The sequence below is a fragment of the Photinus pyralis genome, unplaced genomic scaffold (genome assembly GCF_008802855.1).
Source record: "Photinus pyralis isolate 1611_PpyrPB1 unplaced genomic scaffold, Ppyr1.3 Ppyr1.4_LG1, whole genome shotgun sequence".
NCBI lineage: Eukaryota > Metazoa > Arthropoda > Insecta > Coleoptera > Lampyridae > Photinus > Photinus pyralis.
In genome coordinates this window covers 18,202,445-18,216,231 of record NW_022170249.1, presented here as the reverse complement: position 1 = coordinate 18,216,231, position 13,787 = coordinate 18,202,445, and the positions used below count along the sequence as shown (strand labels likewise).

The window sequence follows — 13,787 nt, the reverse complement described above, 5'->3', positions numbered from 1 at the left end:
CGATATTTAACCCTCGGGCCAGAGGCCCTCGCCGGGATCTGTCGCCCTTCGCTTAAATATCATAAATAACTAATTGTCTATGAGCTGCTTAAGCAGTTTTAATTCAGTCCCGCTTCTCGAGAATGTTAAAAACTGTTTTCAAGTTTGCCACTTTATTTGACGAATGGCCGTTTCCATTGTTCTCTTTATATTTTATTAAGCAAATGGTGGTTGACTTCAGTGTTTTTTTATAGGGGCGGTTGATATTAAAAAAGAGCCCATGGAACGCTAATGGGTGGATGTTCGTCATTGCGGTGCCGGTTAGGCTCAAGGATGCACATTAGAAAACGCTTGGGTTATACGCATTTGTGAAAAATTCAGTGTTCAGATTTGGATCTCTCAGCATATGCACGTAAAACTTTGTACGTGCGTAGTTACATTTAGAGGGGTTGGAAACCCCACTTGTAGAAACGGAATTTTAATCTCTACGGCACTGGTAAAAATTTTACTTTAATAATTCATTTTTTGTAATGAAATAATTCATACGTTTCGCGGCTTGCTCAGTAATGAAGAAACTTTTAATGACTCTTACCTTGCGGAAAGTTGGTTCTTTGTTTGATCGCTCTCAAATAAATATGTAAATTGCCTTGTTTGAATATGTTGATGAAAATATTATCATTCCAATTGCACTTTTCTTCACATTTTTGTGATGTAAAATATTGACGTAATTCATATAACAACTGCATACTACACACCTTTAATCTCGTGATCACGTTTCCAATCTTATTAATTATCTTTACTATTTGTAATTACTCCAACACCTGGTACATATTTCTATTTAAAATATCTACACACCTCTGAATCCTAAATAAAATTTAACCCGCTCAGAAGACAGGTATCAATGAACTTAAAATCACAATTAATGTGGAAAAAAATCACCAAAATCTGTGGTTTGGGCTCGCCTATCATTCAGCTGCACCACACGGAATAAACTCCCGTGGGTCGACCTCTTTAGGAATGTTAAATTGACTTGGAGCATAAAATTGTACACCAAGGAACATTAGTTCTTTTTGTTGAGGAATAGATTTGTTTCCTGACCGAACGTACAATGACTTATCGAGTTTATTATCAAATATAATGAGACCTGTTTTTTCCTGATTTAATCGTTTCTATCGTAACTAGCTACTCCAAACATAGCGCTTTCATGGTAACAATTTATTTAAACGCGATTAAGCTGCTGGAATAATGCAAAGAAAAAAAAATTTCGCGTAGACGCGTACGTATAAAGAAAGTAACGTATTCGCATTATATTTACGATGGAAAATAAATCGGCCGATACGACGAAGTTCCCTTTTTGTATAAATACGCCACTTATTGGTTTTGCTCCTAATGGCAACTCACAAGGAACTTAAAAAGCACACACGATAATAATTTCGGGGAAATTGGGCCACAGTTTTCCTTTGAAATTCGGTAATTTACTTCAACTTTCGCAATAAAATATCCCGTACGATTATGCGGCTCACAATTCTTTCGTATACTTCGATTATACGGCTTCGCCTCGAACCTTTAACTGAAAATAAAATTTTTCGCGATCAAAAAATACCGTGTTCGATTTACATACATTCCCCTTAAATGTTCAGCGAAGACTGCCCTTCTCCTACTCAATTTTCGCCGAAATCAAAATCTGAATCCGATCCGATCGAAAACTGTAATTTACCCATCCCTGCAAATTCGTTCCCAATTATACAAGAACAATAATAGATATTGATCACCATTATTTATTGAAAAAGATCACTGTACACTAATTACACAAGTGTGAAAAGGGGTTCCATTCCAAGGGGATAATACGGAAACTTTTTCCATATATCCCGATATGCTAAATTAACAATTTTGAATAATTAAGTACAACTAAACATCAAAATAACTAAGGCACTAATTAACAGGCATAAATATAACATATAAAATCACACCAAAATAAATAAAAAGATCAAAATTATTAATTTTTTTTTAGTTTCTTTCATTTGGATTACCATACACAATATACAGGGTAACCATTGATGAAGACAGAAAAATCATAAAGAAAACAAAGTGAGGGAAAAGGAAATATTCTTCATCAGATATGGTCAAACGCTTAATTTATTAAAAAAATTGAGACTTTATCTTTAAATTTTTTTATTACTTATATACAAATCATCTGACGGTACCTAATATTAGAACATTAACGTATGAGTGTTACTTGCTATACCACATCACCTTCTACTGGCATGGGCTTGCAAAAAGTTGTGTTCGAGATCATTTTGTTTATCGGACCAAAGTGTGCGATTTGAAAATTACATTCTTCGGTAACTTCATCAATTACCGTGTTGAGCGCTTTGCATTGTTGCTCGAAGTTGTCGGAGCGATTTCTATTTTTCGACGGACGTCTCGTTTCGCGTAACGTCGAGCTCCTGAGCAATACGTGGTTTCTTTTTAATCCGCACAAGATTTCCTTAAAAGCGGATCTGTATCGATTCGACATAAGGTTGTATAAAATGGGGTTTAATGTGCACGAAAAGTAGTAGAAAATACCCGTTATATAAAACATCCACGCGTTTAATTCGTAATAAAAGGATAAATTTCGACCGTAGAGAAACAGTAATCGCTGCGCGTGGAATGGGGCCCAGCATAAAAAGAAACCGATCACGACTGCAACTGTGGAATAAACAGTAGGTAGTTTATGATCAAGCCACAACTATACATACATAACATCCGTATTATAGATGCGTTAGATTGGTGCCTTCTGCAACTGCCACGATGAACGGATCCGTGTAGAGATTTTCCGATGATTCGTGTCTGATTTGAAATTTTTAAAGCCATCCGCGTGTATTGTACACCAATTATTCCCATTGGCACAAGAAAGAATAAAATAAAACTTATTTCTCCCAGGGGTAGATTTGTCGGTTGGGCCATTATGGCACAAAACGCCGATTCCTGAAATCAATAAAATTATTGGATAGAACATTCTCGTACGTACCTCCAGAATATTGTCACTGTCGGGTGGATAAGTTAGATAGTCAACAGTGGAGTAGATCGAGAATGGAATTGCGCTGATCAATGCGACGATCCATAGGCATCCAATAATCCAAAGCGCTCGTTGGAACCCGGACATCGTGTGCAAATATAATGGGTAGCATATCGCCAAGTACCTTTCCGTTGAAAATGCCACTATTGTTAGTACTGAAACGTACGTCGCCCTAGAAATTATTGTCAGCAGTGTAAACGATGACGAATTCTTCACTTACATTTCTGACATTAACGCTCTGATTTTGCAAAAGCTTTCCCCGAATATCCAAGGATATTGGTGCCAGTATAACGTCACGTCATTTGGAAGACCTGTAAATAAGTCATGTTTAGAGAAGCGATATACTTGAATTTTGAGGATTTTATAGGAAGGTATATGCATTGAAAAGCATTATCATGGACCAAAGATCATAAATTTAGTTAATTAGTAATATGATCAGATCAGAACTCTTAGGTACACGCCGAGGCTTAATTTTTACGCAATGCGTTACTTTTCATTCAATTTCTTTTTGTTTATATCAACAATAATCGAGCCCAATATTACGACCTAGATAGGAGTGTTCATGTTTAATTTTTCTATTTTGCCCCCGGAATTACATCAAGTGTTAATGAAAAATGTCTTCTATGGAGCCGCTTAAGGTAACGTTGACGAAAACGCTAAAACATTTTTGCAAAATGTCACACAAATTTATATCTAAATATTCAAATATTTACGAATTAAAACACGAAATAGGTGCAGTTTAAATATTACCTATATAGCATATAGATTTTCTGAAATTTGCTGTAAAGTTCAAATTTAAAACCATATATAGGGTATTTTTATTCAGCACCGAATTAAGGAACTTTTGAGAAATTTCGGACCTCTTAATTTTCGGCTCGCTCGGCACTTGTTTTATAATGATCACTTTTGCGCCGAACTGTAAAAACAGCCTACTAATTACTGAAAAACTTACAAAATCTTTTTAAAAATGACGAATTGTGCCTAAATAACTCATTTTAAATATCATTTCATGCGTAATACATAAAGGAGCACTAAAAATCACCATATAATCGAAATATGGAATAATATACAGGGGGTTCTATTTAAAAAAATGCAACTTATATAACAATTGCAATTTCGTTGAAAATATTTTTGGGTTGTAGCCTTAAGAGTCCTTCAACATGCAAAATTCTTCAAAACCCTCATTTTAAGCCTCTCCAATATCAAGAAGCAATAAAATCGACCCCACCGAAAAAGTACGGATCCAAAAAGTACATTATACGTAATCCACCATGACCATACCTTAGTTGTAAATTAATAACTTTGAACCGTCGAGATAGCCAATGGGAAAAATGAGTGAAAAAGTGCTGCCAATTCAGTGAAAAATATGGTCACATAGCCAATTCTATTATACAGCGTGCCCATTATGTATGAAATATAGTGTAAATCTTGGTAAATATCGACTGCATATAAAATTTTTCTACATGAAAGTTATTTAACATTATATTTCCCTTAATAAGGCAGCATTCAGTTGTTCTTATTTCTGACAATAAATGAGCAACGAAAAACAATTGAATTTTTTTAAATAGTAGTGCCCCTTTCATTCGGCTTATTTGATAGAGATTTTTTTTCTCTTTTCGGTCACGTAACATGTTACCCTTATACAGGAAAATTTAAAAAAAATTATCATAATTACATTAATCTAGATATCTTATATTAAAATAAAACAAATGAACGTATACGTTTCTTGAAAACAACACGAAATTAGCAATAATCGCTGCAGCAATTTCTTCTAGAAGACTCAGACATTCATTTCAAGCTTTCCGTGATAAGATAAGTTAGTTCACTGCCTTGCAGTAATCATATGTTTTGAACACTTAGTGCATAGGAAACCATTTTATTGGTATTTTGTCTTCAAGGTTTAATAAGAAACGTACAACTTCATTTGTTTTATTTTCATGTAGGATATATCTAGTTGATGTTATTGATGTACTTAATTATAATAATTTTTTTGAAAAATTTTCTTGAATAAGGATACTAACATGAAACATCATCGAAAAAAGAAAAAAAAATTCTATCAAATGAGCCTATAAATGAAAAGGTATACTGCCATTTAAAAAAATTGAATTGTTTTTCGTTACCTACTCATTTGTTTTCTGAAATAAAAACAACTGAATGCTGCCTTATTATGGGAAATAAAATGTTGAATTACTTTTAATTAGAAAAATTGTTTATACAGTTGTTTATTTACCGACATATACAGTGTGGCAAGTTAAGGGCGGGACATAGGAAAATACATTTTTGGCAATTCCTGCTCCCCATTTCATCATACACGAAAAATAAAAGCATCCTCGGATAATTAAAATATGATGACATAAAAATACGCAACTGTGAGGTCTTATGCAAGTCTAAAAAATTAAATTAAAAATCCTAAAAATTGGTCAAAACTGGTTGGCCATGGAGTGACGTGTCGCACTTGCTAGGTAGGTACCTACTACAACAAATCGTTCCTTTGATTCCTATCTCACTTCAACCACGAAAGGGTGAAATAATTACGCTATAAAAGATTGAACTGTCATCAAACTTAACTGAAAATAAACCACGAACTTCGCCGTGTTTTATTCCTAGTATAAAACGATTTTACAATAAAGACCTTTTCTTCTGTAGAGTAATTATTATTCAAGTTGGCGTGTTTATTAGAGATGACAGTTAAATCAAAGAATTAGGTGACAAATGCGGTACGTAAATCATGGCCAACCACCTTTTTGGATTTACTTATTTAACTTTTATACTTTTAAAAAGGTGCTTAGGCACGCTTTTTTGGTGACATCTAACGCCGATTTTAATTATCGATCCGAGGGTTTTTTAATTTTTTCTTTAGGTTAAAATGGGGAGCAGGAATTGCCGAAAATGTATTTTTCCATGTTATTTCCCTATGTCTCGCCGTCAACTTGCCACACTGGTGTACTATATTTCATACATAATGGGCACCCTGTGTTTATTTGTTTATTTATTGTTTCTCTCTTGTTCTGTATAAGGGAAAGGATTTACATTCATCCCAAAAAAAAATGGATTGGTTTGGGAAAGCGATAGCAAAAATACGTCTGGATTACTAATTTTTTATTTGGTGAATATTAAATAATGCCGTTTTCAATTTAAAAGTTGATAAAACCAGATAGCGAACGATCTCACCACTTGCACACGTGTTTACGCAATCGGTCGTATACGTCACTACACCTGCGTCCATTCGGTACCCAAATCAGTTCAAATTTCATTTTAAAAGTGTGCGGTAGTGCTGTATGGTTTCGGCCGTGTTTCGAATTATTATTAATAAAAATGTAGTAGAGCGATGTTGCTTACTAAACGTGGTGTAATGGGGATGGTAAGTGAACTATGTTCCTCCAATTTTTGAGTTACAAGCAAAACTTTCCAAACTTTTTACTTATAGTAGCCATTAGTCATTTTCACCGTTAGTCCGGTACAATTTGAATGAGATGGTATTGGAGTGAGAAGTTTATACTGTTTCCAAAAATTATTGCAACTGAAACATTGGTATATCACATCATCCAAAGTTAAAAACTAGAATTGTAGGATTGCTAATGGACAGTACTTTTACAAAAAACTATCGCAAAGCATAATTTTTTTAACGTTTTGCAAAAGTAAAGGTTTTGCTACCCCTTTCTGAATTTTGGTCATTGAAAACGATGTCTTTTTGATTTAACGACTACAAGGCAGGTAACGAACACATGAGTCAGTGACACATGTGCATCGGATGTTTGTTATCGGCAGATACGTCACCACACCTGCATTAATTTATTGGCAAAATCAGTTCAAATTTAACTTCAAAAGTGTACGTAGTCAGTGGTTTTGTGTGGTATTTTTTATTGTTAATAACTTCCAAATATTTGTTGCTCATTGTACGTGATGTAAATGTAAAAGTGAAAATTGAAAAACGTAGGTACCATTTCTGCTAAACGCTAATGCAGACTAAATTAATCTACTTTATTGTGGGACATTTAAAGATTTCATTGGTACATTTTCATTATCCTTCATATAACATAATTCCGTTTCTAGAAAAAAAAACGAAATGGTAATTTTCGATCGATGGGCACATTTTCCACTATGCTTGCATTTTGTCTAGTTACTTCCTTTTGATGCTGCGTGCACAGTGGAAAGGTACTCTAGAGCCCTTGAAACTCTTAGTGTATATTTTTTGAAAGTTTTCACTTTGCGTCACCTTTCTTAGTACATTTCTCTATAAATGCACCTTCTATCTGCGTGAATTCCATCCACACGTCTGACGGTCTAAGGTCAAAGCGTGCTGAGAACTGCGCTTCTCTTTATTTAATGGGTGCACGAAAAGAAAAATTTCTATGTTTATTTTGATTTTTTTTTTCTCAAAACGTTTGACTAATAGTTGTTCTTATTTGAAATTATTTCTTCTTTTCAGATGGTGGCGATGGAGACAGGATCAGCAAAAATCGACGAACCCAGCTGTGCGGTTCCACATCTTAGATTAATGGCCAGGCCAGACCAAATTAATACGGTTAGGGGTGAGTTTTTACTTTTAAATTAGGGCTCAAGTACCTTGATACCTTTAATAAACGATACTCCAAATGCAATAATGAGGAAGCAAAACTTACAAGTTTTTAAAATTTGAATGGGTAATTAGAAAGGGTAAATTTACGCTTTTTATTGAGCTTATTTCCCCAATTCAACATGTGCACATAGGTATAGCATTAATTAATACATGTGAAGGATATATACGATATTGAATTTTTGTATATAACACATCTGTCATCTATACAGGGTGGGCCATTAGTGTGTGGGTGGAAGATTGTTTATTAACGCACATATTTAAAATTCATTGGCGAGGCATGAAATATTTTCAACGAAATTGCAATTGTTATACAGGGCGATTTAAATCAAAGTTGCCTTTTTTAATAGAACCCCCTATATATTATTACATATTTCGATTTCTTGGTCAATTTTAGTGTGCCTTATGTATTACACATGATATTTAAAATGAGTAGTTTAGCCACAATTTGTAGATTTTTCAAAAAGTAGATGTCCAGTGAATATCACAGTTATCATTAAACTGAGAAGGCCGTGACTCGGCAGTATTACTATCCAAGAAAATGTAGTAATAACGGGCGATCAAAAATGAGTTGCTGTCGAGTCGCCTTTGGAAGTTCAAGTTTTACGTACGTTTTCCGATGTTAACAAAAATTCCTTCCAAAGGTGACTCGAGAGCAACTAATTTTTGATCGCATAGTATACGCCGAACGGCTAAAGTTAAACTTATTTTGTGTTAAAAGAAATCACCCCGTCAATTTTCAAAATTTCAATCAAAGGTAACTTGATTTTTTTAAACGGAACTAGCAAGTTTTTTTTATTGAATTAAATGTAGTTAAAATTAAAATAAAGAGAAAAATAACAATTATTTCAATAAATGTTCAAAAGCAAACATTTGTCGATGGGTTTAGAAAATCATTCTTTCACACAACGAAGCGCAGCTGGCGTTATGGATGCGAAAGCATTACGAATCAACATTTTTAAGTTTTGAAGTTAATAAGTAAAGTCAACGGAGTCCCAAAAGAAAGCAGGCCTCAAAAATTTTGAATAAAATCTTGAATAACATGAAAACCTTTGGTGGTGGGTATAGAAAAATGTATGTATCAAACGACGTAGAATTTCATGTAGATTGCGAAAATGCAATAAAATACAGGGTGTTCTATTTACAATAAGAGAGTTATCCCCATCCGGTAGAACGGAAAGTGAAACGATCATGGTAATATTTTCTTTTGATAGATGATAAAAAACTATGTTGGTATGCAAATTTTTGGCGTTTAACGTTTGAAATTTCTAAAATTTTCTTTTACATTCGAAATGGTGGGGGGGGGGGGCAGACATTCTGCCATTCATTGTATTCTAATGCAACCTTTTTGACTTAAAATTTATCTTTGTTCCAGATTCCACAAGAGCAGCCGTATAAAGGTAGGATCTTTCTTCTTATAAATTGACTATGGTGGTTTATTTATGAATTTACCACATGAATAACGCGATAAAAAATAATCAACTACTTATTGTCGTAATAAGTAAGTTGTGGTCATCATCAACTTCATCTTGGTTGTGTAAAATGAACTACTTTTGTTTTTTCGAAGTCTCTTGCGGTCTTATTCGGTTTACTTCGCATTAACCAGTAATGCTATGAATTCATAGCCATACCAGTTGTGTATGAAGTGAACAGAGTTTCTTTGCCTACTAGACTATGAAAAATCATTTAATTCATGGAACCTTAGGTACCTATAATTACCAATATTCGAAAATCGTCTGAGAACCATTTTCACCCGCATAACTAAAATTTTTTTTTGTAATAAGGTTCTCTATTAAAACCGTGAACGTTCAGCACCCTTTTTGGCGCATTTCAGCCACACTTGTTTTTTATCGTAGGGTGCGTAAACTGTGGCTATCTTCCCAACTTTATGTTGATGCCCTATGATTACAAAGGTTTTTCGAGATGTCTCTTGCGGTCTCATTCCGTTTATTTCACATTAACCAGTAATGCTATGAATTCATAGCCATACTAGTTGTATGAAGTGAGCGGATTTTTTCTGCGAACCAGACTACGAAAAATCATTGCAGTCGTGGAACCTGGAGTAGCTATCACTATGAGTTCGTAAAAAGTGTCCACCCGACACCTGGGTTGAATTAAAAAAATCCTTTTTTAGATTTGTCTTTAATATTTAAAAAATAAATTAAATAATATTACTTCACCAAATATAAACTATTTGCATTTTTAGATAATAAAAAATAATTTTTTATAAAAAGGCTCTCTCTCTAAAACATTTTCTTCCTAGCCGTTTGTAATGCTAATTTATCCAGAATTTCCTCAACATTTATGGGGTCTAATATACAGGGTGATTCGAGAGAAAATGTAAATATTTTAAAATCACATCTAGGAAGCTAAAATAAGCAAAATAAGCTGATATGTTCAAATCCGATTTTCATTTGTTTCAGAGATAATTGGTTTTTCCTTTTTAAAAAGTTAATGAAGTTAAATTTGACAACGCTGTCAGTGACAGTTTGTTGTCATAATTGATTGACTTTTGCAATACTTAAAATCATTCAAAGTCCGAATCTTCAGCATACCCCTGTGGTGGGTTAATACAATCCTCATCATTAATTCGCTATTATTAGAGCATTATGAAATAGCCAATAAAAACAAAGCTTTATCGTGCGTCGCCAACCAACAAAACCATACCTTTGTTTCCATTGGCTATTTCTTAATGATTTAGTGATAGGGAACTAACGATAATGATTGTATAAATCCAGCATCAATCTTTAGAGTCATCACAATATTTTCAATTTTAAGAGCGTTTAGTGATGATTTTCAGAAGCTTCTCTACGTATACAATCTTTTGGAAGCTCATAATCCTTAGATTCATAAATTTGGTAGATAATTGGAATCAATGGAATTTTTAGAATCTACAGAATGGTGTGGTTTCAACGCAAAAGAGTGTTGAGATATTGGATAAATCGGTAATTTTTAGAAAATAGAACAAAAAAATAAATAAATGAAGTGAAATTTTCCGTTTAACTGAATTATTAAGTGGTAGAGCAAAGCAACCAAGCTTTATAGGGTAGTCCATGGTACGTGCTCATTTACTATTTTTCAATTCGGAAAACCTCGGAAAAATTAGAAGTTAGTATTTGCGTAATTATAATTTATAATAATTTCTCCGATTTCCCATAACAAAAAATTACAAATGGGCACATAGAATAGACGTAGAATTTTACAATCTACAAAAGGGGTGAACATATTTCAATATAAAGAAATTACCATTGAAATATCTATAGTGCGTAAACCAATTCTACTCCCTGTATCCTATTAACAAATGTTACGAAATATTGTACCTACAGTGAATTAAAATGGTAAAGGCTACGGTTTTGTATGTTCCCACACATTCAATGCATCTTTAATTAAGTTTGTTTGAAAGGTAGAGAGCATACCCCCGAAATAACTCGACGTTAATAAATGCTAAATGATCTACCTATTTTTAGTGCATGGGGCAAATGTATTTCCATTACGTAAAGAATTGTGGAAAGTAAATTTAATTGAAATGTCTCTTTAATTAGAAATCAGGCACGTTTTAATACACGTCAACCTAAAATTATCGAATGTGGGACGTTCGTTCTAAGATATTCGAAAACTGATCCATAATGGATCATTTCTCAGAAATAGACCAAAAAGTCACAATACTAAAATCATGTTATAAAACTAAAAATCACAAAAGCAGTAAAAATCGCGGTATGAGATTTTAGCAATTAGATAGAAGTTTTTGTTCAACATTGAAAAGACACGGATTGTGTAATTTTAATGGTAGATACTGTATCATTTCAGGGTGTTTGTATTGACAAATGTAGTATTTTGTTTTTAATTACAATTGACATGACAAATAATTATTACAAGACCCAAGAATTTGATAAACTATTTCTGAAACTTAGAATAACATTCCACTGGGGAAATCGCTCTTTATGGCGACAAATTTGTACGCTTTTGATAACTCACCGGCGAATTTTTATTTTTTCGAGACCGCTCTCAAAGCCAAATCCTCTTCATTACCTCTTCTGTACTAATTCCCAATCAGTGTTTAGATAATTAAACCCGCCCTAAATGGTGGACTGTTACTAAAGGCAACCATTAATTAATTTTCATTGGTTAAGGCTCTCTTTTCAACCAATCCCAGTGGTTTTTCAAAACCTACGCAATTAAAAAAAGTACACTCCAGCATCTTTCACGCGTACTTGTTTCCTGGATGCAACGTCAGAAATGTAAAACTAGACCATCGTTAAACCGGATATAATTTGATCCAAAAACTGGCGTGGACCAGTTTAATTAAACCCATTGAGAAAAAAAACACACTCAAAAACAAATTAATCTTGACTCCAATCAAACAAATTAAATTAGCACGATCAATATTTGTCTGGGAAAACATTCTTTATTAATTTTTTGCGGGAAAATCGAGAAAATCAATTCCAAAAATAAAAGGTACAACACATACAACAAATTTTAATTGTGGGGGTTGTAACTTTTGTTGTATATCAATTGTTGATTATTGAGAATTGCCTATATTACCAAATATCTTTTTGTTTCGTGAATAGTTTCTGCTTAAATTGTCTATAAGAACCCCCTCCCCCCTCCATTGCCCTCTAGAAATAAAGCTCCTTTTAGGATTATAATTCACATAATACATGTACAGTAGCGTGTGTCCTATTTTGGTTGAGGCTGCAGTGTATCTCAGCTGGTTTAAAAGATAGAGACCTGCGGTTTTCGCGACACCGTGCCAGTTTTTTCTGAAATTTTTAATACCACGAACAGAATTAATGTAGCTACGTGTGTTTTTGAGATACAGGGTGAAAATTAATAGTTTGCCTACCCATGTAAGATGGGACAAATGTCTGTTTTTAGATATTTTTCCGTAGAATCCAGTGGCGTACCTAACATTCTTTTTCCTGATTACATTGATGTATCACAACCTACTTTTTTTAAAATTTTAGTCATGAAAATCAATAAAAACCTTATTTTTTACTATTTTAAATAGTAGGCAATGGATTCATGTGGATTTTGTTTTGTTTACTGTATCCATGGTAACTAAGGCATGAGATAATAGCATGCAAATTAAGTCAAGAAGTGAAACAGAGTGAGAGGTTTGGGGTTCAAGTAATATAAAGCCCAATCGTAATTCCTTTGTGCTGCTATTCAACATTTGAGTATATGATATTAATAGTTACGTTAAGCCAACACTAGGTATCTAATTTTATGGAGGCAACGTGACATCGAAAGATCTTTAATACCTGTATCTAGATCTTATTATGGCATAATTTACAGCACCATAAAGTTTATTTCTATATTACTTTCCGTACGACAGTATGTTTTAATTTGAGTCTTGCTGATAATATATTACAGGCAAGTACAGCATGTCGTAAAAGAGATGTTCTCGGTTCTCTTATTTATGTACAAAGTTGAATACCCAGTAGGTCTTTTGAGTGAAATGATCATTCTTAGGATAGTCACGTCTTGGAGCCTACTTACCAAAAATTAGTAGCGTTAAATCAGAGACCGCTAAATTGAATAAGTAGTAGTTGGTCGCAGTGTGAAGGGCCGGATGGCGAGTAATCACAACACACACGCTTATATTACCCACCAACCCAGTCACGAATATTATCACGTTAGCCAAAGTTAAAGGTATAGCCACTTCCAAAGGCAACTGCTTGTTTCCTCTTAGGTTTTTCAAGAAATCCGAAACAGATGTGTTACTGGCAAAGCTAAAATTATCATCGTTCTCTATGACTTCAGACACTAATGAGCCCATCTTGAAAGCAAATTTAAGACGAAGTGTTGCACTGTCATAACTCTTTGGCCGTAACGTAATTCACTTTGGTAATTTGGTAATACGCCACTTAGATCGCTCGTTCGCAACTAACGCTTTGTACCGACCCTCGCAATGAGCGAAGCTGCACTTGTATTCCATAAACTCGTGCCACATTTCTCAATTACAGCTTCTACTAATTATACACGACAAGATAATGTATCATCGGATAGGTACATAATACACAAAGAGATAAAGTGAGAATTTACTTATACCTCCTCGAGATACCTACATCAGTTGTAACGAACGCAATTTAAAGCACCTTTTATCACGTGCATTTCCATCAAAAAAATTTCAAGTGTACCTCTATAGATCATAATTGGAAACTGCATTTC

At 33.8% G+C, this 13,787-nt stretch overlaps 1 protein-coding gene across 1 annotated transcript; it reads right to left on the bottom strand.

The window, feature by feature from the left end:
* Positions 1–2,134: 2,134 nt before the first annotated feature.
* On the bottom strand, positions 2,135–13,787 carry LOC116175873 (neuropeptides capa receptor). The gene is made up of 5 exons (XM_031494225.1): positions 13,116–13,787; positions 3,261–3,351; positions 2,993–3,212; positions 2,721–2,949; positions 2,135–2,670 (listed from the first exon to the last, which is right to left on the bottom strand). Exons 1-5 carry the CDS (start codon positions 13,393–13,395, stop codon positions 2,219–2,221), a joined length of 1,272 nt encoding a protein of 423 aa, XP_031350085.1. The 5' UTR covers positions 13,396–13,787; the 3' UTR covers positions 2,135–2,218.

Excerpts from the sequence above, each read along its gene's own strand:
- LOC116175873 (XM_031494225.1), bottom strand. The coding sequence starts at position 13,395 with ATGGGCTCATTAGTGTCTGAAGTCATAGAGAACGATGATAATTTTAGC. Across the intron at positions 2,950-2,992 it reads ACAGTGACAATATTCTGGAG|GAATCGGCGTTTTGTGCCAT; the intron begins GTACGTACGAGA and ends TATTGATTTCAG. Across the intron at positions 2,671-2,720 it reads ATCTATAATACGGATGTTAT|TTGCAGTCGTGATCGGTTTC; the intron begins GTATGTATAGTT and ends TTTATTCCACAG.